Source organism: Raphanus sativus, chromosome 8, assembly GCF_000801105.2.
Source record: "Raphanus sativus cultivar WK10039 chromosome 8, ASM80110v3, whole genome shotgun sequence".
NCBI lineage: Eukaryota > Viridiplantae > Streptophyta > Magnoliopsida > Brassicales > Brassicaceae > Raphanus > Raphanus sativus.
In genome coordinates this window covers 2811279-2835229 of record NC_079518.1, presented here as the reverse complement: position 1 = coordinate 2835229, position 23951 = coordinate 2811279, and the positions used below count along the sequence as shown (strand labels likewise).

The window sequence follows — 23951 nt, the reverse complement described above, 5'->3', positions numbered from 1 at the left end:
GTCGTAAAGACTTTGCCTGGTGGATGTTAACTCTAAGCCTAAGTATTTGTAGACCGCACCAATACTCTTGAGTGTTAAGTTTGTGTGTGAATGATAGCAAATAGTAATGCAGACGTGTCTTAATATATATTTCAAATATATGTACGTCACCAAACTGATTTCATAATAAGAAATATGTCAGAAGACTCTACTAACAGTAACACTACGTCTCTAGACTAGCAGCTAGCTTTTACTAAACACGAAAGTTAATAGGTACACCACAAAAACGACATCTTTTTCTCCTGGATCTATCAACCTGAAACAGGAATAGTACCACAACCTTCTCCTTTATCAGCCTTTTCTTCCTGTTCCTCAACTATTTTCTGTTCCTCATCTTCAGCTTCATTTTCGACTTTACCAGTCTCCTTCTCCTCAGAAACATCCTCCTCAATCAACTTTGCGTCTGGAGTTGGCTCTTTTGCTGATTCTCGCACTTGTACCACTGTTTCAGGTTCTTCATTTGTCTCTATCGCTGACTCTCGCTCTTCTCCATCAGTGTTGAGTTCTGCAGTTGGCTCATTCTCTACCTCCTCCTGCTCTTTTCCATCAGTTTCGGCCTCTGCAGACTTCAGCTCTTCTCCATCAGACTTGGCTTCTGCATTAGAATCCTCAGGCAGTTCTTGGTGATCTCTCTTACATTCAGGCTCTGCATTTAATTCTTCCCCCATTTCAAGACCGTCTTCAACCTTGGTTTCAGATTCCTCCTTTTCATCACAATCTTCTGAGAATTTTAGGTCTATCTCTTCCCTCCTTTCTGGTTCATTGCTTCCGCCCTTCACCCCTTCTTTGGTTACTTTCCCTTGTTTAGTGGAGTTTGCTACAAGGTCTTTCTTCTTCGAGAATCTGTATCCATTAATGTGAGAATATTCATTCAAGGATCATAACTTCCACACTAATAATCTTACAACGATTGTAAAAAAAAAAATTCACACCTGACTTCTGAAGAACTTTTCGGCTCCACATTCATAGACGCAATTTTCCTCTTCTTGGCTTTATGCCTTCGCATTCTGCATTTTAAAGCAAAAACCTCAAGACTAAAGAGATGCCAAACGGCTAAGTTATAAACCCATGAAAGTTTCACTTACATTTCAGATAAAGGAGTAGAATCAGGTAGATCAATCTCCTCCTTTTCCTGCTTAAACATATTGGAGACAAATTAGTACACATGTCAATTAGATTTCTTTACTTTTTTTTCTCAAAGTATGAAAAGTTTCACCTCACTGATTATCTTCCAACGTTCTTTTTCAAGATTAAGCTCTTCAGAATCCCCATCCGAATAAGACACCTGTAAACGAACGCAGTAGTATTGAAAATTATAAACGAATCAAATATGCAACAAAGTGAGAATTTGGAAGTAGCAGTTAAGAGAAAGTCACCTTATGCATCTTCGTAAGACTACAATAGGACTTAATGACGCCATCATAAAACCTATGAAAATATATAAATGATAAAGATCGTTGATCACACACCACACAGTAACCAAAACGAAAGTTAGCATGTTTCGGAAAACACTTTACTTCTTGTCAAGTGGCCACCAGACTTTAACTCTCTTCCCAACCAACTCCAACTCTTCGCCAAGCTCACTCTTAGTGGACTCCTGCAAAAGAGGAAAACAGACCGTATGAAAACACAAGACAAATCAAAGCCTCATAGAAAAGACAGAGAAGGAAAAAAAAATTCGCACCACTTCCTCTCTAGCTGTCCGTTTCCTCTTGGGATGGCTCTTGAGAGTTTGTTCAGATTCTTTGGCCGGAGGCGTCATTGCACGAGAACTCTTCTTCTGAAACAGTTTATCCAATTATAAGTAGTTCGAGCAAGCAATAGGGTTCTAGACTATCATATACTGACAAGAAAATTTATGGTTCTAGTACCTTGTTCTTTGATGACTCAGGAGTCTGCATATCCATGCTTGCACCTTTTGAATTCTTTTTCTTAGAATCTGAGTGGACTGATTCATCAAGTCGCTTCTTTGCAGATGTTTTCGCTAAACCATTCTGTTCTGTCTCCTTTTTAGATTCTACAAGTGGCTTCTTTGCAGCTGTTATAGCTGAACCCTTCTGTGTTTTCTCCTTTTTAGATTCTGCTAGTAGTTTCTTTGCAATTGTTTTTGCTGAACCCTCCTGTGCTTTCTCCTTTTTAGATTCTGCTAATGGCTGCTTTGCAGTTGTTTTCGCTGAACCCTTCTGTGCTTTCTCCTTTTTACTTGCAAGCTTAGTGCTCTCTTCAGGCTTCTCAAGGTTAGTTTTCATAAAATCTTCTTTTTCTTCAGGATCATCTTTCTTCACAATCTGTTTCTTTGACGCTGGTGTAGCTAAAGAGCCTGCATCAAGATCTGTCTCTTCCATCTTGCTCCTGCTTCGTTTCCGTGATCCCTTCCCAGCCTTACTAGAAGGTGAGAGAGAAATAACAACTGACTGATTCGTTTGACCAACTTTACTTGGCTCAGATGCTTTCTTGGCAGCCAGCTTTACAAGCGACGAGCCCCCAAGTTCTTTTTCATGCACCTTCTTTCTGCTTGATGATGACGTCTTGAATGAATAGCCTTCCTCAGGATTCATCAGAGAATTAGGTTTTCTCTTCCTAGTAGACCCTGTTTCAATCTCTCCGTCTGTACTTTCAGATTGCCCTTTCTTCAAACCGTCTCCATTTTTGACATTGTCATCTCCATTGGCGCGAGCTCCACCTCTTGCAGTTCTCTTGGACCTAATCCCCTTAGGAGAAAGTCCCAAATCCAGTTTTCCCTGAATCAAAATATTTTGAAGACATTTGGTTAAGCAACAAACAATATGAAAGCTGCCAATGAAAAAGCCTTCCCAAATATATTACCTGCAATGAATTACTTGGAACTACCTGTTCTTCTGATACCTTTTCTTCCCTCTGAAAACCGAACGATGATGAAGAAAAAAGTTAAGATTCAACCACAAAACTACTTTATAAACAAACAGTCAAAACCCAAGAGGCTCAAGGCATTAATAATACCTCGGTTTCTTTGAGGTTACCAACAATGTGTGCTTCAGTAGTGGGAGCTTCGCTTTGGCATATTGAAGAAACTACAGGAGAATACATGTCCAAGCTAATCCTTGTGGACTTCAAAGCTTCCATGATGTCAGGTCGAAGCTTACAGGCGCAACTAATGAGAACCTTCTCCACAAGCCTCGATGCCACTGGTGAGACATCCTACACCATGGGGAGAGAAAAAAATCAAATCTCAGTTCTCAAGTCTCTCTTGAAAAGCTTGTAGACTTAAAATATGAATTAGGAAAAGAAAAAAAACTCACCAGGCTCTCTTTTTTGACAGGACCCAAGAGAATCTCGAGCAAATCCATGGACACTTCTTCACTTTCTTCTATAACAGTGACCATTATCGTTTCAATTGAGAGAAGTACCGGTTGAGGACAATCCGGTCTTAGACTATACACAAAAGAAAAGCCATCAGTAGCAGTACATAAACCAAATAAGAGTTCACTGGGAAATTGTCAACTCAGGTTCAGTTTCTACCTTATGATTTTCAAAAACTGCCGAAACATCTCAAGAATAAGGTCATCGCACTCCAAGTCCAACATCACCAAGGATGATCTGACTTTAGCAACAGTATCAAGCACGGCCTCAGCTTTCTTATAACTGTCACAGGAAGCATCCGCAAGTTTTCCAAATGCCTCTACAGTCACCTCAAAGACCTCCTGTAAAGCCAGAGAATGCCATGTGAAAGAAAATTTAAAGAATAAACATTTGAACAAAAGTGTGAAGAAACTCAAACCTTCATTTGGTCATCGTTATAAGGGGCCTCTGGGGCAGTGATCCTCATGATTTCGGTTAAGCAGGAGACGACGTAAACCCTAACATCAGAATCAGGGTTTCTCAAGAGACCAGGAGATACCAAAGCCTGCGTTGACGGTTTCAGGGCGTTTCTCACTTGTAGAGTAGGATCTTGTTCAACAGCGAGGAGCAGAGACTCCACATTCTGACATCAAAAAAAAACAGATTGATTGAAACAAATCATAAAACCCCTAAAAAGATTTCAACTTTCCGAAACTTTGAACAGAGATAATAAGCAAAAATCTAACATTTTTTCCCTTATCGGCAAGAAAGAAGAAACCCTAATCGATTCTTGTGCCCTAATCTAAAAAAGAACAGAGTAATTTCACCAAACGCAATCAACAGATACCGTTTTGTATAGTGTGTTACAACAAGAACAGAGAATGTGACAAGGAATCGTACATTGAGAAGGTGGAAGATGGCATCAGTAGAAGAACGAGGGTTGTGTAGATCGTTTCCGGCTTGGAGGAGTGCTTTGGTAAGCTCGGTCTCTCCGACAAGAGGACCCATCTTTTTTTGTTCCTTGTGCGGGGGGATTCAAAAACCCTAGAAAACGAATTCTCCTCGCCGTCTCGAAATCCAAAGTCGTACGAGCAGAGGAGAAAGAGACAAAAGGTAACACAAGTTTAACGAGTCTGATGCGCTTTTTATATCAACATGCAAGAACTGGCTTTATTAACCGGTACCAAGATATAAAAAAATTAAAAAAAAACGTAAGTCTTTATAAATTCAATTATGTTGTTGACAAAAGTCAAGGATGTGGAGACATATCTGCTGTGGAGACATATCTGACAAAAGTTAAAAGCATGTGTTTCTCATCTTGATCACAAGTAAATCAATTTTGTGTTCTGTTTTGTAATCATAAATTAGTATATACTCTTTACTAAAAGAAAAAAAAATACAAGAATTGCTAACCAGTGCGAAGCTAGGGGTCGTCTTTGACTTATTCCGCCCTTCTTTCGAAGTTTTTCACTTCACTTTTTTTTTTCACTTCACAAAAACTGAAATTTTGAATGTTTATTTGCATTCGTGTAAGAAAATAGTAACAGCATAAACAGATGAAATCCAAATAGAAAAATATGATATGAAAATTAAGTGGATTGACTGTTATATAACTGACAAAACAATCGATTTTCTAAACTGATAATACAACATCTTTTTTTATATATTTGTTAAGAATCTACCCACTGTATATCACCAAAATATAATTATCACAAACTTTATTAAAATTATTCTGTAAAACTTATCAACCTTCTAATGAAATTGGGTAGAGAAAACCTAAGAAAGTAGATTCACTGGAAGAGTAGATCCTACATGACAGCAAAACTTGTTTATATTCCAAACAAATGTGGAGAGGAGTCTGCTAACATAGTAAATATCAAAACCAGTAGAAAACAGCATTGAGAGAATTTGAGAACGAAAACATTTGTAAATCGAGATTTCAAATCCTTCTTAAAACTTAGTTAGATTCGATGTGCTTCTTGACGATGTTGAGTGCAGTCGTGTCCTCACCGTAGTCCTAGAAACAGCAAAGCACGAAAACTCATTTAAGTAAATGACCAAAAGAAACGAAATTAATTGTATGGATTGATAAGTATGTACCTTGACCACAAGACAGGAGCATCCAACAACCTTTCTAGCATTACCCTCAGAGTCAATCTTACAGAGCTGAAACAACATCAGGGTTCAAACATTTCATTCAGAAAAATAAGGAAGCTTTTAGTAAGCTCATGAATATACACGGAGGGCCACAGTGGAAGGACTTACACCAGCCCATTCGCCGAGGGTCTTGGCACTTGGAACAGTAAGCAAGTTGATGTTGTGATCAGCGCAGAGAGCCTTAACAAGCTTGACGTAATCAGGCTGGTTGCAGTCTTCAGCCAATACACAGAGCTGGGCCACACGCTTCTCAATAAGCTTAGCGCTTTCGTGGAGACCACGAACAACACCACCATGAGCACGTGATTTCCTGAGAGTCAACTCCAATGCGGTCAACAAATCCATGTCCTCCGGGATGGCCGCTGGCTCAGCAACGGGAGGAACAACAACTGGAGCAGCAGCCTCTTCACTGAATAAATAAATAAATAAAAAAAGAATCAGGATTCAGACAAACCTAAACCAAACACACAACCAACCACATTCAAACACATTTCCATTGTATCTCATCATGTTCTAACCAAAAAAAAGATATATATATATATATATAGATATATATATATATATATATATATATATCTATATAAAAGTAGACATTTCATTACAAAAGACAGATCCTCATACAAACAAAGTACACGAGCTAATATAAGGATATTCAGACAAAGCCGTAACCACAACGGAAGAGAAGCTTACCCAGACATGTTTTGTCTCTTTCAAATGCCTTTTAAAAAAAAAAGTCTTTGTTATCTGTCAATAAAAAACCAAAGCAGATCAGTCTCCAACGAAACTGTAACGTATCTAAAGCGGCGTAGGAAGAACAAATTAGGCAAATCAATTACATTGCCCAGATTAGAATCGGTGCGTACCTCAGAGACGAAGACGGCTGCACGGAAAGTGTTGAGGAGAGAGAGAGACTTTTAACTAATCAGTGAACTAAAACCCTAATTTCACCAAAACAAAATATTCTACGTGTCGTTTGCAGAGCTAGGCCACGTAATATGGGCTTTTACTGGTCCATTTGAATGTTCCGGAAGGCATTATAACTAGTAATTGGAGGTATTGTCTTAAAGGCCCAAACATTGTGAAGCCAAAAATGGGCCACAAACAGTTGATCGCAACCCCCCCCCCCACATAATCTTCGTCAACTTTGAGTTACTTACAGGTTACGTAACATGGAACCGACACAGAGAAAATTATGTCTGCGACTCCGAACAAATTGTCTCCCTCTTCTTTCGATCTGACCCGGTTTTACTTCTCTCGTAATCGAATCAATCAATTGGATCGCATCTTCCAGGGGAACTCGAAGGTTCGGTCAAGAGGAAGAGGAGGAAGAATAAACCTTGATCTGATTTATATCTAGACGAACCCAAAGTAGAGTTTTTTGATTGATTCATAGGACTCCATGGACGTTCCTAGCTCTTGGGATGATTTACGGAAACAGGTAAAGTAATCTTTCTTGAAATTCGAAGCTAGTGAATAATTCTTTTAAGACAGAGCTAGATGTTACAAAAAAAAAAAGAAAGACAGAACTAGAAACTAGAAATAGTAGTGTCTGAGATATTTGAATATTGGGTTTGGTTTTTGGATCTAGTTGCAATGTTTAATATGCAATCACCTTATCATACTTAAAATAAAGATGCTCTGTTCTGAATCCCACAGGCTAGAAAGATTGAAGCTCAGCTTGACGAGCAGATGCATTCATATCGCAGACTTGTTTCCGCAAAGTCTGATGGTGGTGCAGAGAGTGATCTCGAGGCTGGGATTGACTTGCTATTAAGGCAACTTCAACAGGTTAATGCTCAGATGCAAGCGTGGGTTTCTTCTGGTGGCTCAGAGATGGTCTCCCATACTTTAACTCGACATCAGGAGATCCTTCAAGATCTCACACAGGTAAATAATGATCCATTTAATAGTTTACTTCATTTTGTTTAGCTTAGGTTAATTACATTTTCAACAATCAGTCTTGTTCCTTGTATGTATGACTCAATTCAAAAATGCAGGAGTTTTACCGACACCGCTCCAATCTTAGAACAAAGCAAGAGCATGCTTCACTTCTTGAAGACTTTAAAGAATTTGATCGGACTAGATTAGACTTAGAAGCTGGTGGGGATGGGTCGACAGAGCAAGCGCTGCTCAACGAACATGTGGGGATTAACCGCAATACAGCGCAGGTACCGTTTGTTTTAGTCATTTACACAGCTGCATCACACACGTACGACACACCCCCATGGCTTATGTGAACTGACAATTGTATAAAACGGTACTACAGATGGATGGTGTCATTTCACAAGCTCAAGCAACGCTCGGTACACTTGTGTTTCAACGTTCAACTTTTGGAAGAATCAACTCAAAGCTTAGCAATGTCACTAGCCGTCTACCCACGGTACAACAAACTTTTTTTTCTCTTTTTATTTTTCTTTTTCTTTTTGTGTGGCTATACCTCACTCTCCGTTACTATGGTTAATAACTAACTGCAGGTGAACACTATTCTGTCAGCTATAAAGAGGAAAAAGTCCATGGATACAATCATTCTTTCACTCGTCGCCGCTGTATGCACATTTCTCATATTCATCTACTGGTTAACCAAGTAAAAAAAATCTGCTCTGTTCTTTCGATTCATCTCTCTGTGTTGAGAGCCACGTCCGGTTTTCCCGTGTTGCTATTTTGTTATCATTGATGTTCTCTAATCTCTAGTAAAGCATGTACAGATCGAAAACATAAACATTTTCTGTACACCAAGCAAACTTTGTCCCTATCTTTGTAGTTTAGACGAAGCTTATACAACAACCATCTGTTTCTCTCATCGTATTCTAGATATTTTTTTCATCTGTGTAGTATGTTGCCACATTGGACCAATTCAGCATTGGCTAATAATTCAACAGGATGTGTAATGTTTCAAAACTTAAAATGTGTTTCCCCTCTTTTCAAGTTAATAATCACGTATTCACACTTAACAGAAATCATATAATGTGTTTTTTCTCTCATGAAGTTTTTAAGGATGAGAACTGAAATAATTTTTTTTTGCTGAATCTGTTTGTTTGAGCCCAAGAATCCTGCAAACCAAACCGATACATAGAGTTTAGTCAGTCAATACCGGACTAAACCAAAGACCTAAAGATAGCTTGTAAAAGACTGGTCTGAGAAGATTACTCACCCAAGTAAATGACTTGGAGGGGATTCATAAAGATGTTTTAAGCTTTTCTCAGGCTTGTTTTTCACGAACCCACTCCACGAAATTGTTGAGAAGCAATGGCCATGCAAGCCCTGGATTGTATTCCGACATGTCCGGGAAACTTATCTGTAAACGTAATAAACACGTCTATAGTTAGTTGGTGAAACTGCCAGCCAAGCCGAAAGCTAGGAAACATACCTCATTGCAGAACCTGTAAAAGCCCATCCATTGGTCCATGTTTATGACTTTGTAGTCGTTTTGGACCTGTTGTCATCACAAAAAAACCATTCATTGGGATAAGAAAACATTTTGGTCATGTGAGAGTATAAGACTTTGTTAGTGATGTAAAGACACCTTTAAATACTCGACAAAGTAGCCAACTTGGGGTCGGAATGTAGATCCCATGACGGTATCTAGGAGTTGACATATAGTCTCTATGTCAATGCTCCCCTGTTTTTCCTCTGAATTGAAAAGCAAACAAAAGATCATACAAACATAAAAGAGGTGATACAGTACTGAAATACAGATATCTCACTGAAGAAGCTTTGGTTACTGAAGTGAAGACTACGTGCTTTGAACTTAAGAGTCTGTGATCACGTAAAAAAAGCTGAATGGTACTAACCGGGCTTGGAACTTGTTTTGGAATACTGATGAAAAATATTAATTATAGTTTCTATACTTCTTTCTAGCTGAATGAATGACAAAAAAAAAAAAACAAAGTTACAGAAAAGTCATGACGAAGTAGAAACGTTAAAACAAAGCAGGGGAGGGGAGGCTAATCAATTAAATTGTCAATTAGTGATTTACAGTGTGAGCTTCAATTGTTCAAACAAATTTCATACATGTTCTTCTATCACCAGCTCCTATAAAAGGCTGCTCGTGATTTTCAATCTAACTTTCAGCATAATAAATAAACATAGACCATAGACGGAATTGATTCAATAAATATGAGAAAGAGAGAGAGAGAAACCTGATCCTGATCCATGGTAGAAGATGTTCTCCTGCTACAACATTCTGAAGGCTTTGTCAATAATACTCCCACCTGATATTTAAAAGATAACAGAGGTTGGAGATATGACTGAAGAGTGTCCACGTATTATTTCCATTTTTCCATCCATAAATTAGATTAGATAATTAAAAAAATGAAAATAATGAGTATCAGGCCAAGCAGAGCGCCATCACCGTCCTTAGAGATGATGAACGGAGGATGTTTATTATGGGGTGTGGCTCTGGATAACCATCAGAAATACAAATGTTGGATACGATATTTCAAACGTAATAATAATAATGTGTAGTGTATCCCCTCTATCGAAGTTGATCACAATTCACATGTAACACACGTGTCATATATTATGTATCTTTCTAATAAAGTTTTGAAGGATGAGAACTGAAATAAAATTTTGCTGAATCTGTTTGTTGAGCCAAACGATCCTGCAAAGACCTGAGGACCAGTGTGTTAAGCTTTCAAGCTTGTTTTTCACGAATCCACTCCACAAAACTGTTGAGAACCAACGGCCATGCAAGCCCTGGGTTGTACTCCGTCATGTCCGGGAAACTTATCTGTAAATGTTACAAACCCTTCTAGTTAGCTGAACCGAGCCGGGAACTAAAGAAGAACTAGGAAATATACCTCATTGCAGAACCTATAAAAGCCCATCCATTGATCCATGTTTATGACTTTGTACTCGTTTTGGATCTGTTTTTCAAACATACAAAACCAATCATGAAATTAGAATGTGATTATTAAATATTCTGGACATGTGAAAGTAAGAGATTATTGAGTGATGCAGACACCTTTAAGTAGTCGATAAAGTAGTCAACTTGGGGTCGGAATGTAGATCCCATGACCGTATCTAGGAGTTGACATATAGTCTCTATGTCAATGCTCCCCTGTTTTTCCTCTGAATTAAAAAGCAAAGGAAAAATCATACAAACATTAAAAAATGATAATAAAGAAATACAAATATCTCTCATGCAGATGAAGCTTTGATTAATGTTTACCTGTTAAAAAATAGGTAAAGGCATAAGCATAGAAATCTGCGAAATTTGATTGCATCCTGACCTGTAAGAGACAAAAAATAAAATAAAAAAGCCTAAGTAATGGCTGAGTACTGAGAAAATGACAATTAATATAAGAAAGAAAGAAAGAAAACTCAGAACATCTTTCTCGAGCTCGGGAAGGGCATTCTTCAATTCACTGAGTGTATAAGCTCTTAAAGCCAGAAGGCCTCTTGTCCACTCCTCCTACAGATGCACACAGTGAGGTAACATGAGAAGAAAAAGGTAAAGTACCAAACTTGATTCCAAGCATCAAAGGAATAAAGGATCTGTAGCTCTCTTACCTGTGTAAAGTAACCTTGTTTCTCAGCTTTCATTTTCCTGCGATGTAAAGAGTTTATATTGTGCTAAAGGAACAATTAAAAATATATATATATGCTACGAAAGTTTTGATGGATAATAGTGGGTTACCAAGCAAGCATCAAGATTCGGACATCAGTAGGAGAGACATCCAAATCGGAGCAAAGTAACTCTATTCCTTGATGGCTGTCCAGGTAAAATTAATATATAATTAGAAAGAAGCTGAATGATGATAGATACTAAACCGAGGTTGAAAAGCAGAGTGAATGGGATAGTTACTCAATGAGGTTGGTACTTGTATTGGAATACTTATGATAGACTTCAATTAACGAATTTAAGGCGGATTCCAATTCCGTAAGCGGAGCAGCAGCAGAAACGATAGTCATAACGAAGCAGAAACGTTTAATCCAAAGCATATTGATTTACATACAGTCAGGCCTGCATACAGTGTGAGCTTCAACTGTTCAAACAAAGATCATACATGTTTTCTATCACCACCAGCAGCCAAGAGGCTGATTACGATTTTTTCAAATCCAAATTTCAGCATAATACGTACCCGCGTAAAAGCCGTAGACGGATTTGGTTCGATGTTCCGTGGTGGAAGAAGATGTTCTCCTGCTACAACTAACAGTACAAAATCTATGGTTGCCTGTGATTTTGCATTTCAATAAGTTCTATTATATATAGTCATGATGATTAGGTTTTCTAGTTGCCTCCAAAAAGTAGAGTGTCCACTAAGAAAGTCCACTTATTATCAGTGCAAAAAGAAAAGTGTCCACTTATTATTTGAGTGCATTACTTTACGAGTCACGTTTTTTTCTTGCATTATGGGTCACTTCCCACTTAGAAGCACATTCAAAGAAAACGAGAGAGATTGTGAAAAATAAGAGTGTCCACTTATTATTTTCGTTTTCTCATCCATTAAATTAGGTCAGTTTTTTTTTCACACGAAAGATTTCACTGATTCATTCAAAGGGATGGATACATAGTTTGGATACAGAGTAGGATTCGGTGATGGAATACATTAGCTGGTAGGTTCTAAACCTCCAGAGACAAAGCCCTAACTTACATGGAGACATAACCCAACCATAAAACAAAACATCATCGACTGTCCCTCCGAATTGGGTCACATATAGTTCTTTTTTTTTATAAATGAAAATATTGAGTTGGCAAGAAGAAAACAAGTGTGATCCAATGGAGTGTGATGATGTGGATTATGGTGAAGTTGTTTCTGACTTCTAATTGGTCAGATATCTATCCACGACAGCCTCTGAGATTTCATCTTATAGATTCTCATCATCTACTGTCCCCTCTAATAAAATAATATGAAAGTCTAAAATTTGACTTTCAACTCAGAGAATTCAATTGTTGATTGGATTGTGTGATATTAAGTGATGATATATATAGTTATAAGTAAGAATTATGTGCGAGGTCAGGGATTCAGAGATGTTTGGACTAGTGACGCCACTATGGAGTGCGGGATTCAAAAACGTCTGAGCTAACGATGCAGATTGTATGGGACATGGTGCATAGACGTTTGCATTCAACACAGTTATGGAGGGCAGAAGTACAAAAACATATTGTACTGGCGACACAGTCATATATACCATATGAGGAGATGCAGAATGTGTGATTTAATTATGCACTATCAGCGCATTGTGTGTAGTGTGTAATGCTTTAGACATCGTGTGTGTTTATGTTAGAGTTAAATTTCCATAGTGGAAGTTCTATCTATTCAAATCAGTGGTGTACAGATCTAGCATTCCATATCTCACTGAGTAATTTTTCTGTCACCCCTTCTTTTTTTCCTATTTCAGGTTAACACTATTCTGTCAGTTATAAAGAGGAAAAAGTCCATGGATACAATCATTCTTTCACTCGTTGCGGCTGTATGCACATTTCTCATATTCATCTACTGGTTAACCAAGTTAAAAAAGTCTGATTTCATCTCTTGGCCACGTCTGGTTTTCTCATGATGTTAATTTGTTCTGTGATCCATTAATGTTACAAGAAAAAAGAATCTAAAGATGAAAAATATAGTATTTTGTGTACAGCAAGCAAACTCTCTCCCTGTCACATTAAGCCAATTCTCAACACTGGATAATAATACAACTGGATATAATATTTCAAACAACAATCATATATTGTGTTTTTACTGATAAAAGGTTTTGAAGGATGAGAACTGGAATAATTTTTTTGCTGAATCTGTTTGTTTGAGCCCAATGATCCTGCAAACCAAACGGATACATAGAGTTTAGTCATTCAATACCGGACTGAAAATACAGGTCTGAAAAGATTACTCACTCAAGTACTCGTAAAGATGATAAGCTCCTTTCAGGCTTGTTTTTTGCGAACCCACTCAACAAAATTGTTGAGAAGCAATGGCCATGCAAGCTCTGGATTGTATTCCGTCATCTCCGGGAAACTTAACTGTAAATGTTATAAACAATTATATAGTTAGTTGATGAAACTGCCAACCAAGCAGAGAAATAAAAAAGAATTTAAGGAAAGATACCTCATTGCAGAACCTGTAAAAGCCCATCCATTGATCCATGTTTATGACTTTGTACTCGTTTTGGATCTGTTTTTCAAACATACAAAACCCAATCATGGGGTAAGAAAACATTTTGGCTCATGAGAAAGTATGGGAGATTTTATCAGCGATGTAAAGACCTTTAAAAACTCGACAAATTAATCAACTTGGGGTCGGAATGTAGATCACATGACCATATCTAGGAGTTGACATATAGTCTCTATGTCAATGCTTCCCTGTTTTTCCTCTGAATTGAACAGTAAACAAACATCACACAAACACATAAAGGTGATAAATAATCCATGGCATACAAATCTCCCTCACGCAGATAAAGCGTTGATTAATATTACCTGTTAAAGAATAGGTAAAGGCGTAAGCATAGAAATCTGCAAAATTTGATGGACTCCTGACCTGTAAGAGGCAGAAGAAAAAAAAAGCCTTATATAGCATGGTTGAGTGCTGAGAAGATGACAATGAATATGAAAGCATAAAAACTCTGAACCTCTTTCTCGAGCTCGGGAAGGGCTTTCTTCAGGTTATCGAGTGTATCAGCTCTTAAAGCCACAAGGCCTCTTGTCCACTCCTCCTGTGTGAAGTAACCTTGTTTCTCAGCTTTCATTTTCCTGCGTTCATTCTAGTTTAAATACATTAATTCCGCAAGTTTGAGGGATAGCTAGTGGTTACCAAGCAAGCATCAAGATTCTGATATCGATATGAGAGACATCCAAATCGGAGCAAAGTTCCTCTTTTCCTTCCGGGCTTGTTAATGTAACATACCAAAACATATATTAGGAGAGAAGCTGAATGGATACTAGGAGGAAGGTACATACATTGGCTTGAAAAGATGATGGTTACCCGATGAGATTAGAAGCTGTAATGGAATACCGATGAAACACATCAACTATTCCTTCAAGTTCATGTTCAAGTTCAAGTTCGGCCGTAGTCCTACTCGAAACTGAACCAATAAGAAAAATTGGTTAAAGAAAAGTCATAACAAAACCAGAAACGTTAACAAAGAGCAACAGCAATTAAAATTCTCTGATCACAAAGTAGAATGAGCACAATTGTAGGTTCAAACAAAGATCATACATGTTCATCCCCAAGCATAATTACACATAAAACATGGAAAACCCCTAAAATCTTATACCAGCAGCCATCACAGGCTGATGTTTGTGATTTTTTCAAATGTAATTTTTCAGCTATAATACTTACCCATAAAAGCCCTAGACAGATTTGGTTCCATGATCCGTGTTGGAAGATGTTCTCCTGCTTCAACAGTACTACAAAATCTCTGGCTGTGATTTTGCTATTTCAATAAGTTTATATAATCAGGATAAGGTTACTAGTTGCACTTGCCTCTAAAAGAAAGTCTCCAAGCATTATTTCCATTTTTTTCCTCCATAAATTAGACTAGATAATTAAGAAAAAAATGAAAATATTGAGTTGGCAAGTAGAAGACAACAAGTGCGAGTGATGTGGATTATGGTGAAGTTGCTTCTGACTTCTAATTGGTCAGAGATCTGAGATTTCGAGAAGCTGGAGAGGTTGAAAGTGGCGGAGATTAATCACTCTAGGTTGGCGATGCTTGCTGTGTTGATCTTTTACTTCGAGGCCGGGCAGGGTAAAACGCCTCTAGGTGCTCTTGGTTTGTGAGCATGTAATGCTTGTTGTTGTGTCTGTAGATAGACTTTTGTTTCTACTCTTGGTCAACGTGACATTTCGGGAAAGATCATATCATTGCTTTAGAATGTCACCAAGTCATGATTATGATCACAATCCAAATGTGAAAAGAAATGCCTGGGAAATGTAAAATCTATTTTTCCCATCTTCTTGTATCATTACCATCAAGTCCAGAGTCCAACTCGCAAGTATTAACATAGTTTTTTTTTTTGCTACTGCCCTCCTTACAGTTTGATTTTATGCTTATGAAAAAGATTACATGCAATTTAATAGTATTACATAGTTGATCTTTAGTGGAAGATTCTCCTACAGAAACGTTTTAATATATAGACTTTTTTTGACCAAAAGAAAACAAAACATAGACTGTTTACCGGGAAATCGGCCAATTCCTATATCAACGAGGATCGACGGTCCCGATCAGTACATCAACATATTACCTGTGCGAAAACATACATCAACTAGTACAAAATTTAATTTTCATACATGAACTTCAAAATTTTGGTTTTAACATACATTGACTTAATTTCCGTTAGTCAAACGTTGAGTTGTCGTTAACCTGTAACAAAAAATCGGCTAATTCATACATCAACACCGGCCAATGGTCCCAATTAACACATTAACACTTTACATGTGCGAAAACATACATCAATTCATTCAAAATTTAAATTCAATACATGAACTTTCGAAATCAGGTTTTAACGTACACTTTAATTTTCACAAGTCAAATAATAAAACACTTGAAAATGGGTAATTTTTGTTTTACACTTCTTAATAAAAGCTGTCAGATTATTTAGAAAAAATGCAATTAATAAAATAGTTAAGATGAGCAAAAATAAGGAAATAAAAGATGTTATAAATCTGTTGAAAATAGTGTTAGTTTTATTTTGTAAGTTAATTTTAATAAAATAGATTTATCTTATTTCCACTAGTCAAATAATACTGAAGATAAATTGTTTGTCACATGTTGATTAAGGATGCGACTAGTTTTTCCGCTACCACCCGCAAACGCAGATTTTTAGGTTAGTAGCGGTTATTAACGTTTTGTAACAATCACACAAGACGCTACAAATCGCCTCAAACCGCTCCAACATCATAAAATCATAAGTTGATTCTCACTTGCGTTTACGGTTGTGAGTGGATACATAGATATAAAAATATTTTAAAAAATATTTTAAAAAATATTTTAAATTTAAATATTATAAATAATAAATATTTTATTTTTTATTTAAATTCACTAAAAGTATAACTTTATTTTATAAAAAAAATAAATCAAAACTATTCAATATCATTTGTAAACATTAATATATACACATATATAGTTATACATATATAAATGTATATAAAATATATACATATATAAATTAAATTAAATATTATTTTAAAGTTCTAATATAAATATTCAAAATAAATTTTCTTCAAATTATCACTTTCATCTAAACTAAGTAATAAATTACACGAGAACGAAATAGTTTTATCTAAATGATTTATTTTTCTCAGTTAATATCACGTAATACAGTTTAATTAACACATAATACAGTAAAAACTAGAGTGTATGTTAAAACCAGATTTCGAAAGTTCATGTATTGAATTTAAATTTTGAATTAGTTAGGGGGGTGTATTCAACCGAGAGTTTCAGGTGATTTGTATTAAAATGGCAAATCCACTGTTATTCAAACATGAATTTTAAAAACTCATTTAAAATCCACTGTTATTAAACTTGACATTTCGTAAAGTACTCTGAAATCCACTGTTATTGAAAATATTTTAAGTTGTGAGATTTTAAAGTTTTGAAGTGATTTTAGAGTGTTTGGGTGGAGTTTCTTAGTTAAAAAAAATAAAACTCAAATCCCATTGTTTTAGGTGATATTCTAGAGTAGTTTAACAAAAATCACCTAAATCTCTGCAACTTATTAAAATCATCTGAAACTCCATTAAAAACAAAATCATATCAAATGTTAAATTGAATACATCCCTCTTAATGTATGTTTTCGCACAGGTGAAGTGTAAATGTGTTGATCGGGACCATTGACCCCTGTTGATGTATGAATTGGCCAATTTTCTATTACAGGTTAACGACAACTTAAAGTTTGACTAACGGAAATTATGTTAATGTATGCTAAAACCAAAATTTTGAAGTTCATGTATGAAAATTAAATTTTGTACTAGTTGATGTATGTTTTCGCACATGTAACATGTTGATGTACTGATCGGGACCGTTGGTTCTTGTTGATGTAGGAATTGGCCAATTTCCCGACTGTTTACCGGCAAGAAAAAGGTGAAACATCGGCCAATTAAAATAATGTATTTATTTTGCAAATATTCCTAATTGGTATGCTTTAAAGAGTTGAGACAAAGAAGTTTCCTTCCTTCCTCACCATTTGGTCCCCAGATCTTATTTTCACTCCAATTCATTTCTCAATCAAGCTAAACCCTAAATCTAGCTCCCAACAAAAAAAAAAACCAATTCCTCAAATCAACCCGTAATCGCCGTAGCCCAAAACGCGAAAAATCGCCTCGATAGGCTCTTGATTTTGAGGTGAAAATTTTCGAATCTCGCTTTTTTTTTTTTGAGTTTTCTCAGTTCTTACGATTAAGAGAATAAATAAATGAATCATCTTTGTTGGTGGTGATTGAGTATATGCTTATTTGCTTTCCTTGGATTCGCGTTTTTTGTAATTATGCTACTTGAGCTTCAAATCTGTGGCTTTGAGCTACGAACAGAGCAAAACAAAAAGAGTTGGTTTTTGATCTGTATATGGTTTGTTTGATGATGGGAGCAGAGCAAGCTTCTGGTTTCCTGAAATGGGTTTTGATCTATAAGTCTACTTACTATTTTTTTGCTTCTTCATGGGCTTGTAAAAACGTGTAGGAAGACACTTGAATGGATAATAACAATTGGAGGCCTTCTCTTCCAAATGGAGATCCTGCCATGGAAACTGGTGACTGGAGAGCTCAACTTCCACCTGATTCTCGCCAGAAGATTGTGAACAAGATGTAAGCTTTTTAATATTACCTTACCTGGTGTTATGATCTCTCTCAAAGTTGATATGGTGTTATAGTTCCTTGACTTGTAATTCGGTTTTATTTACTTGCCACTTGCGTAGAATGGAAACACTAAAGAAGCACCTTCCATATTCTGGACCAGAAGGGATAAATGAGCTCAGGAGGATTGCTGCCAGATTCGAGGAGAAAATTTTCAGCGGCGCTGTTAACCAGGTAATTTTAATCGTCTCCTGAACATTTTTTTTTTTGTTTCGTTAGTGTTTGGTAAAATATAAAGATAAACCTGGAAAAGAATCCATGAAGATGCTGACTATGGAGTCTAAATTCCTGATTTTCTTTTTATTTGGACTTTTCAGACTGATTACCTTCGGAAAATATCCATGAAGATGCTGACTATGGAGACTAAATCGCAAAATGCAGCTGGCTCTTCCTCATCTATCCCTGCCGCTAATAATGGCACATCTATGGATTCAAGTAATCACCAATTATGTATCTGCTTAACTCTCTGTTCATCCGTTTTTCTGGATGATCGTTTCTCTAATTTTGTGCTGTCTATCCTTCCATTGAATAGTGCCTACCAATCAAGGGAACCTTCTTCCAGGAACGTTACCAAACAATCAATCTCAAGCACCTCAGCCGTTGCTGCCCCAAACCATGCAGAACAATACAGCCTCTGGAATGATGGGTTCTTCTGCTTTACCATCCTCCATGCCGCCGGTTTCTTCCATAACCCATAATAATAACGTCACAAACGTTGTGAACCAGAATTCCAATATGCAAAATGTAGCCGGAATGTTGCAAGATTCATCTGGGCAACATGGCCTTTCATCGAACAACATGTATTCTGGATCCCAAAGGCAGATGATGGGCAGGCCGCATGATATGTCTTCACAGCAGCAGCAGCAGCAGCAGCAGCAACAGCAGCCTCAGAGTGCACAATATCTTTATCAGCAACAGCTACAGCAGCAACTTCTCAAGCAGAATTTTCAGTCAGGGAATGTTCCTAATCCCAGTTCGCTTTTGCCATCACACATGCAACAACAGCAGCAACAACAAAATGTGCTGCAGCCTAATCAAATGCATTCGTCTCAGCAGTCTGGTATTCCAACATCTGCGACGCAGCCCTCCTCTGTGAGCTCAGCTCCTCTACAGGGTCTCCACACAAATCAGCAATCAAGTCCCCAATTACCTGGGCAGCAGACTACGACACAGGCTATGCTTCGTCAGCATCAATCTTCGCTGCTAAGGCAACATCCGCAATCACAACAAGCCTCTGGAATCCATCAGCAGCAAACTTCATTGCCGCAGCAGTCAATTTCTCCTCTACAACAGCAGCAATCCCAAATGATACGGCAACAAGCTGCAAATAGCTCAGGGATCCAACAGAAGCAGATGATGGGACAGCATCTTGTTGGGGATATGCAACAGCAACATCAGCAAAGGTTATTGAACCAACAAAATAATATGATGAACATGCAACAGCAGCAGACCCAGCAGCAACCGCTGCAGCAGAAGCAACAGCCACCGGCCCAGCAATTGATTAATCAACAAAACAGCCTTCAGGCTACGCATCAGCAACCGCTGGGCACTCAAAGCAATGTTACCGGATTGCAGCAAAGCAATGTTACCGGATTGCAGCAACCACAACAACAGTTACTCAATTCCCAGGTTGGCAATTCGAACTTGCAGGCTAACCAGCAGTCGGTGCACATGTTATCACAGCCAACGGGGATGCAACGAACACATCAGGCTGGCCATGGCATGTTTCCTTCTCAGGGCCAACAGTCGCAGAATCAACCATCCCAACAGCAGATGATGCCCCTTCAGTCGCATCATCAGTTAGGTTTGCAACAGCAACCTAATCTGCTACAACAGGATGTGCAACAAAGGCTACAATCTTCAGGCCAAGTCACAGGTTCCCTGCTTCCACCTCAAAATGTCGTGGACCACCAGAGACAACTATATCAATCCCAAAGAGCCCTTCCAGAGATGCCATCGTGTATGTTTTTGCATCCTTGTGAATACTTTAGGTTCTCATATTTTACATAATATCTCAGCAGGATCTGACGTTAGAGAAACGCCATTTTTATTAATTTTAGCATCGCTTGACTCGACGGCACAGACGGAAAATGCAAACGGAGTTGATTGGCAAGAGGAGGCTTTCCAAAAGGTAGTTTTCTCTTCTTATGTTGGTAATTCTTCTGGCTTCTTAGTCTTGCTCAGCACCCAGAAGTACTTGGGGGGTTAACATCAAGGCAGGCAATCTAACATAAATATCTCCGTAACGAGTAATCGTATGACCATATTACTCGTCTTTTGCAGATCAAAACAATGAAAGAGGCGTACTTGCCAGATCTTAATGAAATCTATCAGAGAGTTACAGCCAAGTTGCAGCAAGTAAGTTACGATTTTTTACTTGGAGAATTGTTTGCATTTATATGTCCTTTGAAATAGTAGCAAGTACCTAATGAATTCATTGCACAGTCGGTTCTATATTGCAAAAAGAAAATCATACAATTTTGGAATATTGTTGTCCATTTAACCAAAAATGCCCTTGAGACTCGTATTCTTACACTGTCCGCTAGAAAGTAAATATCGGATATCTATGTTTCTTTCCTAACCCACAGAGTCTATACGATTTTTTTTTCTTGTTGAGTATATTCCTTTTTTTTTCTTGAGCAGGATTCTCTTCCACAGCAACAAAGATCAGAGCAGTTTGAGAAATTGAAACAATTCAAGACAATGTTGGAACGAATGATACAATTCCTATCCGTTTCAAAGAGCAATATCGTGCCTGCATTAAAGGATAAGGTGACTTTTTATGAGAAGCAGATTATAACTTTCTTAAATATGCACAGACCGAGGAAACCAGTACAGCAAGGGCAGCTTCCGCAATCTCAGATGCAGCCTATGCAGCAACAACAGTCGCAGAACGTTCAAGATCAGTCTCATGATAGTCAAACAAATCCGCAGATGCAATCAATGAGTATGCCGGGTTCTTCTGGGCAAAGGGCACAACAGAGTAGTCTGACAAATATGCAGAACAGTCTTCTATCATCTCGTCCTGGAGTTTCAGCTCCACAGCAGAACATTCCAAGTTCCATACCAGCTTCTAGTCTAGAGTCAGGCCAAGGTAATGCACTGAACAATGGCCAGCAGATTGCCCTGGGATCCATGCAACAAAATACTCCTCAACAAGTAAATAACAGTTCTGTATCTACTCAAAGTGGGTTAAGTACACTGCAGTCTAATGTTAATCAAACCCAGTTAAGTTCTAGTTTGCTTCAGCAACAACACATGAAACAACAGCAAGACCAACAAATGACGCAGCAGTTCAAACAGCAGTTGCAACAGCGTCAGATGCAGCAGCAGCAGCAGCTGCTACAGAAGCAGCAGATAATTCAGCAACAGCTGCAAGCAAGACAGCAAGGGGCGCAAAATGATATGAATGATTCGACAGCGAGGCAGGGAATGAATGTCGGCCGTGGGATGTTTCAGCAACATTCTCTGCAGGGTCAGCGTGCTAATTATCCCCTTCAACAGTTAAAACCAGGATCCCAGCTTCCTGTTACGTCGCCTCAACTTATGCAAGGTGCATCTCCTCAGATGATACAACAACATATGTCTCCTCAGATCGACCAGAAAAATGTGATGTCATCTGTCAACAAGATGGGAACTCCATTGCAACCTGCAAACTCCCCTTTTATTGTCCCATCTCCTTCAACCCCCTTGGCACCGTCCCCTATGCAAGTTAACTCTGAGAAACCTTCTGGAGCTTCTTCGTTGTCAATGGGAAATACTGCACGCCACCAAGCAACTGGCATGCAAGGTGTAGTTCAGTCCCTTGCAATTGGCACTCCAGGGATCTCTGCCTCTCCTCTCCTTCAGGAGTTTGATGGAAATAATTTAAATCCTTTGATAAGTACATCTGGAAAACCAAGTGGGACTGAGTTGCCTATGGAACGCCTTATCAGAGTCGTAAGTAACATTACTAACTTTTAAGGGTATACTGCAACAGTATGGCGCTATTGCTGCCATCTCTCTTTTGTAGTAGAAACATTGTTCTGGTCATGATGTATGTTTTCTGTTGTTTTCAGGTGAAGTCCATCTCACCACAAGCACTTTCTTCTGCAGTAAGCGACATCGGATCTGTTGTAAGCATGGTTGATAGAATAGCTGGTTCAGCCCCAGGAAACGGTTCAAGAGCTTCAGTTGGCGAGGACTTGGTTGCAATGACTAAGTGTCGCCTCCAAGCAAGAAACTTCATGACGCAAGAGGGAATGATGGCGACCAAGAAAATGAAGCGTCACACAACCGCGATGCCATTAAGCGTTTCTTCGTTAGAAGGAAGCGTTGGTGACAACTACAAGCAGTTTGCATGTTCGGGAACATCAGATCTGGAATCTACTGCGACTTCTGATGGCAAGAAGGCAAGAACTGAGGTATGGTTTTCAGTTAGACTTCCGCTAGTTAAGCACAATGTTTCAATTATTATTCATATTGAGAGACTCAATCTTGGACTGCAGACCGAGCATGCCCTATTGGAGGAAATCAAGGAAATAAACCAGCGGCTGATAGATACAGTTGTTGAGATTAGTGATGATGAAGATGGTGCTGATCTGAGTGAGGGAGCAACAGCAAGGAAAGGGTGTGAAGGAACAACAGTAAAATTTTCGTTTATAGCTGTTTCTCTCAGCCCAGCATTGAAGGCTCATCTCTCATCAACCCAAATGGTAAGCATGGTTAAGATTCTGTGGAAAAGAAATCATTTCGTTTATCTTTTTCTCAAATATGTTGTGTGCTTCTGTCGCAGTCTCCTATTCAACCATTGCGTCTGCTAGTCCCTTGTAGCTACCCCAACGGCTCTCCATCTCTCCTGGACAAACTCCCGGTCGAAACCAGGTACAAGCAAAAATCCTTTAGTCTCTAGTATATATGAGCATAAAGCCAAAACTTTTACCGTGGTCCAAAATTATCTAGCTCATGTCTATAAGAAACTGCATCATCTTCTGATCTTAACGTAAAACATGGTGTGGTTCTTTCTTGAACAGCAAAGAGAACGAGGACCTCTCATCAAAAGCTATGGCAAGATTCAACATATTGCTAAGAAGTTTGTCACAGCCGATGTCGCTCAAAGACATAGCCAAGACATGGGACTCTTGCGCTCGGACGGTGATCTGCGAGTACGCACAGCAGTTTGGTGGTGGAACTTTCAGCTCAAAGTACGGTACCTGGGAGAAATATGTAGCCGCTTCCTGAATCATCATATGGCATAAACGGTAAACTTTGTGATATACTTGTTATCAAAAAGTATTTAAACCAATGTCAAAACTGTAGAAAATCCCACGTTACCCACCGTTTGTTGTATAGTGTAAGTTTGTAATCTTCCACGATAATGATTGGGAGCTTTATCCATAAGTCAAAGCTTATTTATATGCTGTATAACTGAATACTTTTCAAATACTGTATGTTGTTCTGTATTATTAATGAATGTATTTCATGGGAATGTTGTGTTCTGTATCAAAATCCACCAATCTGTACGACTTATAGTTTAAGATGATGATGATGAAGATGATAGTCTTTCATGGGAACAAAGACACCACTGTAGAGTGAACCTCCTCACCACCAAACATTTTGTTTCATGCAAACCTGATGCAATCTCCCAAATAGCTCCTTTCTTGATGGACTCAAAGG

General features: G+C 38.1%; 6 protein-coding genes across 14 annotated transcripts; 2 read left to right on the top strand and 4 right to left on the bottom strand.

Moving 5' to 3' along the window:
* Positions 1–140: 140 nt before the first annotated feature.
* LOC108823104 (sister chromatid cohesion protein PDS5 homolog E-like) lies at positions 141–4907 on the bottom strand. 3 transcript variants are annotated; one of them, XM_056992792.1, is made up of 15 exons: positions 4771–4907; positions 4258–4703; positions 3797–4000; positions 3538–3719; positions 3318–3450; positions 3019–3216; positions 2866–2916; positions 1911–2780; positions 1724–1819; positions 1557–1636; positions 1416–1467; positions 1256–1324; positions 1125–1171; positions 972–1046; positions 141–882 (listed from the first exon to the last, which is right to left on the bottom strand). In XM_056992792.1, exons 2-15 carry the CDS (start codon positions 4363–4365, stop codon positions 291–293), a joined length of 2757 nt encoding a protein of 918 aa, XP_056848772.1. In that variant the 5' UTR covers positions 4366–4703; positions 4771–4907; the 3' UTR covers positions 141–290. The 3 variants fall into 3 exon arrangements, with proteins under 3 accessions (XP_056848772.1, XP_056848773.1, XP_056848771.1); XM_056992793.1 differs by having other exon boundaries at positions 1724–1816; positions 4258–4843; XM_056992791.1 differs by having other exon boundaries at positions 4258–4840.
* Positions 4908–5170: 263 nt separating this feature from the next.
* Positions 5171–6477, bottom strand: LOC108819354 (40S ribosomal protein S12-2). Of its 2 annotated transcripts, none has more exons than XM_018592368.2 (5): positions 6378–6477; positions 6205–6258; positions 5623–5923; positions 5458–5523; positions 5171–5374 (listed from the first exon to the last, which is right to left on the bottom strand). In XM_018592368.2, the coding sequence occupies exons 2-5, from the start codon at positions 6210–6212 to the stop codon at positions 5315–5317; spliced, it is 435 nt and encodes a 144-aa protein (XP_018447870.1). In that variant the 5' UTR covers positions 6213–6258; positions 6378–6477; the 3' UTR covers positions 5171–5314. The 2 variants fall into 2 exon arrangements, with proteins under 2 accessions (XP_018447870.1, XP_018447871.1); XM_018592369.2 differs by having other exon boundaries at positions 6351–6403.
* Positions 6478–6659: 182 nt separating this feature from the next.
* On the top strand, positions 6660–8314 carry LOC108823006 (Golgi SNAP receptor complex member 1-1). Of its 2 annotated transcripts, none has more exons than XM_018596227.2 (5): positions 6660–6952; positions 7171–7401; positions 7512–7682; positions 7781–7894; positions 8008–8314. In XM_018596227.2, exons 1-5 carry the CDS (start codon positions 6914–6916, stop codon positions 8011–8013), a joined length of 561 nt encoding a protein of 186 aa, XP_018451729.1. In that variant the 5' UTR covers positions 6660–6913; the 3' UTR covers positions 8014–8314. The 2 variants fall into 2 exon arrangements, with proteins under 2 accessions (XP_018451729.1, XP_018451728.1); XM_018596226.2 differs by having other exon boundaries at positions 7989–8314.
* Positions 8315–8399: 85 nt separating this feature from the next.
* On the bottom strand, positions 8400–11731 carry LOC108823007 (uncharacterized). Of its 5 annotated transcripts, XM_056993105.1 has the most exons (14): positions 11598–11731; positions 11321–11479; positions 11153–11227; positions 11026–11062; positions 10844–10927; positions 10685–10745; positions 10478–10584; positions 10314–10379; positions 9654–10243; positions 9306–9372; positions 9038–9144; positions 8882–8947; positions 8666–8809; positions 8400–8564 (listed from the first exon to the last, which is right to left on the bottom strand). In XM_056993105.1, exons 2-9 carry the CDS (start codon positions 11455–11457, stop codon positions 10148–10150), a joined length of 663 nt encoding a protein of 220 aa, XP_056849085.1. In that variant the 5' UTR covers positions 11458–11479; positions 11598–11731; the 3' UTR covers positions 8400–8564; positions 8666–8809; positions 8882–8947; positions 9038–9144; positions 9306–9372; positions 9654–10147. The 5 variants fall into 5 exon arrangements, with proteins under 5 accessions (XP_056849085.1, XP_018451733.1, XP_056849084.1 ...); XM_018596231.2 differs by having other exon boundaries at positions 9038–9372; XM_056993104.1 differs by lacking the exon at positions 9306–9372.
* A 1312-nt stretch (positions 11732–13043) lies between these two features.
* Positions 13044–15286, bottom strand: LOC108823002 (uncharacterized). Its single transcript, XM_056992277.1, is given in 9 exon segments — positions 13044–13269; positions 13346–13471; positions 13557–13622; positions 13715–13821; positions 13925–13985; positions 14077–14197; positions 14259–14333; positions 14430–14529; positions 14787–15286. Coding segments are annotated over 8 exon segments (657 nt in total). The 5' UTR covers positions 14818–15286; the 3' UTR covers positions 13044–13269; positions 13346–13375.
* A 2329-nt stretch (positions 15287–17615) lies between these two features.
* On the top strand, positions 17616–23763 carry LOC108822172 (mediator of RNA polymerase II transcription subunit 15a). The gene is made up of 12 exons (XM_018595199.2): positions 17616–17790; positions 18124–18248; positions 18359–18470; positions 18614–18731; positions 18829–20256; positions 20357–20427; positions 20580–20654; positions 20940–22235; positions 22355–22699; positions 22784–22990; positions 23071–23159; positions 23309–23763. Exons 2-12 carry the CDS (start codon positions 18136–18138, stop codon positions 23514–23516), a joined length of 4062 nt encoding a protein of 1353 aa, XP_018450701.2. The 5' UTR covers positions 17616–17790; positions 18124–18135; the 3' UTR covers positions 23517–23763.
* The last annotated feature ends 188 nt before the right edge of the window (positions 23764–23951 follow it).

Bases quoted from the DNA above. Each gene is read 5' to 3' on its own strand.
- LOC108823007 (XM_056993103.1), bottom strand. From the start codon at position 11,457: ATGCTTTGGATTAAACGTTTCTGCTTCGTTATGACTATCGTTTCTGCT. The intron at 10,585-10,684 runs GTAAACATTAAT...TTTTTAATTCAG, and splicing joins CTTTACCTATTTTTTAACAG to AGGAAAAACAGGGGAGCATT. The intron at 10,380-10,477 runs GTGTCTGCATCA...TTTGAAAAACAG, and splicing joins ACTTTATCGACTACTTAAAG to ATCCAAAACGAGTACAAAGT.
- LOC108819354 (XM_018592368.2), bottom strand. The intron at 5,524-5,622 runs GTAAGTCCTTCC...ATGTTGTTTCAG, and splicing joins CCCTCGGCGAATGGGCTGGT to CTCTGTAAGATTGACTCTGA. The intron at 5,375-5,457 runs GTACATACTTAT...TGCTGTTTCTAG, and splicing joins GCTCCTGTCTTGTGGTCAAG to GACTACGGTGAGGACACGAC.
- LOC108823104 (XM_056992792.1), bottom strand. From the start codon at position 4,365: ATGGGTCCTCTTGTCGGAGAGACCGAGCTTACCAAAGCACTCCTCCAA. The intron at 1,172-1,255 runs GTGAAACTTTTC...ATGTTTAAGCAG, and splicing joins GTTGGAAGATAATCAGTGAG to GAAAAGGAGGAGATTGATCT. The intron at 883-971 runs GTGTGAATTTTT...TAATGGATACAG, and splicing joins AAAAGTTCTTCAGAAGTCAG to ATTCTCGAAGAAGAAAGACC.
- LOC108822172 (XM_018595199.2), top strand. From the start codon at position 18,136: ATGGATAATAACAATTGGAGGCCTTCTCTTCCAAATGGAGATCCTGCC. The intron at 20,257-20,356 runs GTATGTTTTTGC...TATTAATTTTAG, and splicing joins CCTTCCAGAGATGCCATCGT to CATCGCTTGACTCGACGGCA. The intron at 22,991-23,070 runs GTAAGCATGGTT...CTTCTGTCGCAG, and splicing joins ATCTCTCATCAACCCAAATG to TCTCCTATTCAACCATTGCG.
- LOC108823006 (XM_018596226.2), top strand. From the start codon at position 6,914: ATGGACGTTCCTAGCTCTTGGGATGATTTACGGAAACAG. The intron at 6,953-7,170 runs GTAAAGTAATCT...TGAATCCCACAG, and splicing joins GGGATGATTTACGGAAACAG to GCTAGAAAGATTGAAGCTCA. The intron at 7,402-7,511 runs GTAAATAATGAT...TCAAAAATGCAG, and splicing joins TCCTTCAAGATCTCACACAG to GAGTTTTACCGACACCGCTC.